At 48.4% G+C, this 4,683-nt stretch overlaps 1 protein-coding gene across 1 annotated transcript; it reads right to left on the reverse strand.

Moving 5' to 3' along the window:
• Window positions 1-1,370: 1,370 nt before the first annotated feature.
• On the reverse strand, window positions 1,371-4,645 carry EXOSC2 (exosome component 2; the record flags this gene model as incomplete). Its single annotated transcript, XM_010151640.1, has 7 exons — window positions 1,371-1,451; window positions 2,330-2,458; window positions 2,619-2,795; window positions 3,681-3,749; window positions 3,916-3,981; window positions 4,302-4,391; window positions 4,589-4,645. Coding segments are annotated over 7 exons (669 nt in total), but the record flags the coding sequence as incomplete, so codon positions are not given.
• Between the last annotated feature and the right edge of the window lie 38 nt (window positions 4,646-4,683).

The following is a 4,683-nucleotide window of genomic DNA, read 5'->3' on the forward strand; positions in this document are numbered from 1 at the left end:
GCTGGATGAGACGCAACGACGGCTATTTCTAGTTCCCAGGAAAAGATCGAGCCAAGAATTTTCCCTGTTGCCCGGAGAATTTGCAACGTTAGAATTAGATTCAGGGACAATTAGGGCAGACATTGTGCTTTTTCGTTCTTTTTAAGAAATACAGCACCATGGTGCAAGCAGCTGTTACACAATACAAAATACAACATATACACACAATACATACATAATACAAATATGCATTGTATTTGTATAATATATCAGATATCTGAGAGGATTCCAGCGCAGCATCCCCACCTCAAACCACTGGATCTTCACCACTATCAGAATGGGCTCCCTGTCATCCCCCGACTCACCTCTCCACGGGACCCTGCAATGTTGAGGGCACCACCAGGCCGTCTACTCACAGAGGAACTCTGCACAGAAGAGTTCTCTGCTGAAGAGGAAGGTCAAGTCCTGCTTGAATGGGATGAGAAGCAACAGCTGAAGAGGAGAGAACAGGACATTGCAACCATTCTGTGTCCTGCCACAAGGCAACCTGAGCCAACCACAGCTCTCAAGCTAGACTCACTTCATTCTGGAGGAAGACAAGCTAATGCACACACTGTATCTGTTTCAAAATATTTACTGAAGTGTAAAATATTTAATAGAAAACGATACTGGAGCCTCCTCAGAGGAGTAGCTCACCACATCAGACATTGAAAGAGAAGGACCAGCAGGATGCACAGAGACTAAGAAGGCACCACCCACCCACAGGTCCTGGCTCACGTGGACAGCCACATCCACTCTCATACCCTTGAGACACAGAAGCCATGAACAGGCAGACCCAAAATGTGGTTAGCAAGGGCATGGATACTCCTGTCCTCTAAAGACTTGTAGCTGTGATCTGTGGATACTCCTGTCCTCCCTCTAAAGACTTGTAGCTGTGATCTGCAGTCTTAAAGAGAGCGACCGAGAGCTCTCAGTCAGATGACAGGCTGGCAGATCTGTATCACAGGAAAGGAAAATCAAAACCATTTGGGGAGAAAGAAACATCACAAAAACACATTCCTTCCTCTCTCTCATTCTGCACAAAGTTCAGGGGCACTAAACACAGCAACAAGTGTTATGAGACAAGTCCCAGTTGCATCTGCATCTTCATAAGGGTCAGATACCAATTTTTCAGGCTGCGGCACTAAAAGGCCATTGTACTTAAGCACTATTTAGTACTATTGTATTAAAAGGGCTTGGGAGGTATCCTAGGAGTTAAAATAAGGAATTTTGGTGATTTCTGAAGTGTGGAACAAATGCTGGAAACTAGAACATTAAAAAAAAAAAAAAAAACGAACGACAACAACCCATACAGAGAATCAAAAGCCGCCATGCTGGGACTTCAAATGTCCCTATCCCTCCAGGTTCAGCAACCTCTGTCGGGTTTCCAGAACGATCTCCTCCATCACCTCTGGATTGAGAATGTTCTTGATCTGGAGTGGAAAGAAGAGCAACATTGGCACCAAAAAGCAACTACTACTATTGCACACTGTGGGAACAAGTGTCCCTGGCACACAGCAACAAGCAGCAAGTGGGTTTAGAGGGTTGTGGTCAAGACTATCACGGCAGAGGGTCCAAGGCAAAGTCAACGTGGCCAGTTAGCAATTCTTACAGAGACCCTAAGAAATCCCAGGAGATGCTACTGACAATGCCTAAACTCTTCCGAAGGGGACACAGTAGTATTTGGGAAGGGGAGAGATGACTCAAACAGAACCATAGTTCAAAAGAACATCCCATCTAGCTGAGTAGGCTGCCACTGTGAATGAAAGCAGAAGACAACTCAGATCTTATGCGATTCTGAGAAGAGAATTGACAGTGACTGTGCTGGCAGAAATCACAAAGAAAAGCTGTACAGGAAGAGCTCAAATGGAGGGAGCCTTCCAGCGATGCAGGACGTGGAGACAGCCAGAAGACTGGTCTCTGTACAACACGTGACACTTGCTTTTTCATTTGTTTTTAAAGTGCACTGCACCCTCGCACAATCCCAAATTTAACACTGTTTTCAGAGGGATCTGAGAGGGTCCGTAATCCCAGCAAGGGATACGCCTCTTATCAAAAAAATTGAACTATTTCTCTATAGGAACAGTTGGGCTTTGCCAGAGGCAGATCCCTTCAAACTACCCCAAAAATGTGCACAGCAATTTATGGTAGGCAGAAGGGAGGAAGTTCTTACTGTCCCTTACTACAGGATGCTTTGGAAAGCCGAAAGGAAGCCCTACCACCTAACTTACTGACTTCAGCAGCAACTGATGCAGCCTTTCCATTCCCTCCCCACAGCATGGAATAAAGGCAGCACCGCCGGTCTCTGTACCTGATGAGGAAGGGATGCTTCATAGCAATACAGGATGCTGGTGTCAAAGAGCATCAACTTCTGCGTAACCAGAGCCACAATGCAGTTTCGGAGCCGTGAGATCACCTCCCGGTCAGACAAGGGAACTGGCTGAGCAAGGACAGAGCAAAAGTGACGAATACATGGGGAAATAATGCAAACCTACCGGCAAAAATCTAATACCAAAAAGTCCCAGGTTATTCATGCGCCTTTATGTCAGACTAACAAAACACTATTGGTAGGAGAAGGTTTGTGTTCCCTGAACCCTCACCTTCAAGTTGGTGGTGAAGCCCCCTGCCTCTTTACCCTTCTGTTCCAGCCTTGGGTAGATCCAGATGAAACCATTGTTGCCAAGGATCACAGATGCACCACAGGGCAAGTCATGGAAGTGAGTCTTCTGGCGTTTCACAAGGGAGGGCGAGACCTGAACAAGCACACCCTGGCCGAGCTGAAGATGAGACCAAGAGAGTCGGCACGAGAGACACAAGCCACCACAGATAACATCGAGTCACTGACACGCACTCTGCTCCTGGTCTGGGAACCAGGCAATTTTAACACCTTTTCCTGTGAAACAGAGAATGGAAAACCTGCCTGCCTCTGGGAGTGCTGGGAAGATTAGCTAATGCCTGCGCAGCCCTTTGAAGATGAAGAATAATCTAAGTGCTTAGCACAAATGTTAATAATATCTTGATCGTAACTACACATCAGCCATCCCTGCAGAAAAACGAGAAGCGAGAGGCCCAATTTAGCAGAACACTTTCCCTCTTAATCCAATCGCTGTCCTTCACCCTTTGTGCAGGGACCACACTTGGCTTTCATCTTTTAAGTGCTAATACCCTTGGTCTGGTAATCCCAAACTGCAGCCTACGATCCAATGGCCCCTTGGCTTATTCCAATGCACAAACCCAGAGATAAATGCCAACTGCCTAAAGCCTAAAATAGAGCCCTGGAGAGAGAAAGGAGGCACAAGGGCAATGGCCAGCAGAAGAGGAGCGATAAAGTTGGAGTTAGAAGATTTTTCTCCCCAGGGTTTAATTGTCAAGCAGCTAGTGGGGGAAAGGGGACTCGCAGGCTGTAACTGTGGACAGAGAGAGCAGCAGCTCGAAGGGCAACTCAAGGGCACACCCTCTGCTTTCGGGAAACTCTGCTTGGTGCTCCCAAAGAGGAGCTAAGATTCTTCCTAACCTGCAGCAATAGGCTATAACAACATCCTGCTCTATTCCAGAGTTGGTTTTGGTTTGGGTTTTTTTTCCTTACAAATCCCTCCAAAAAGCCTTATACAAGTCAACTGGAGCAGAATTAGGTCAAGACCGAGTGCTTTTGAACAACTTACCTTCCCGTATTTCAGACTCCGGGTGTGCAGTGATAGAGCCCCATCAGAAAATATAGACTGGACCTCTGCCTGTCAGTGCCACTTAAGGAAACAAGGTCCCTACTGCTGCCCAGTGCCAGCAGCCACTGGCTGTCCCCAGCAGAGAGCTCTCGCTGCCAGCCAGGCTAGCCGAGGTCTGGCTGTTCTCCCTGTGCCCCTCTGTCCTTCCATATGAGTACACACAGTGGAAGGATACACTGATGAGGTCCCCTTCCTGCAGATAGTCCCTCATCGCAAACTCATCTTCTGCTGATCTCCTTCTCTGAAATGCACAATGCAAGTAAAGTCACATGGAGCTTGGGATGGGAAAACACCAGTTAATACCTACACGCTGCAGGGGGACCTCAGGATGCTATGGAAAATGCAAGCTGGCTGCCAAAGGGAAACCAGGCAGCCTAGTACACTTGGAGATCGCTGAAATGTTTATGTCCAAATAACACTGAGATCAAAGACATCGCAGCACTACACACACAACCCCCAACGCTACCCTTGCGCTAACTGTGGGAAGGGCTCCAGAGCTTCCCAAGTGCTATGGAAGCAGAAGACAGGGCTCTGGCGCTGCTCTGCGTGAGCTACACTCACCAGCTCCCCACCAGGCAAATTCACAGATGACAGCAACAAGACTGAATCCAGCCTGGCATTGGTTTCCACTTTCCATCGCTTCTGCTGACCCTGGAGAAGAAAAGTCTCCTGTGGGTATAGGCTCAAAAAGTGAACAGCGGCTGTTCATTAGAGCAGGAGGGTCTGCAGCCAGCTAGGCCCGCAGGAAACGTGCATTTAGGAACGTCAGGATGGGACTGAGACACGACAGCCCGGCGGGCAGCCGGCCAGCGGGCCACCCTCCTCCTCCATGGCACGTCAAGCTTTACCTCCGTGATCCTCCCGACCACGATATCGCCGACTTCCCCGTGGTACCTGGGGGCATGGAGAGCAGCGGGTCAAACACCTTGGCTTCCCGGAACAC

The sequence above is a fragment of the Eurypyga helias genome, unplaced genomic scaffold (assembly GCF_000690775.1).
Source record: "Eurypyga helias isolate BGI_N326 unplaced genomic scaffold, ASM69077v1 scaffold39745, whole genome shotgun sequence".
Classification (NCBI taxonomy): domain Eukaryota; kingdom Metazoa; phylum Chordata; class Aves; order Eurypygiformes; family Eurypygidae; genus Eurypyga; species Eurypyga helias.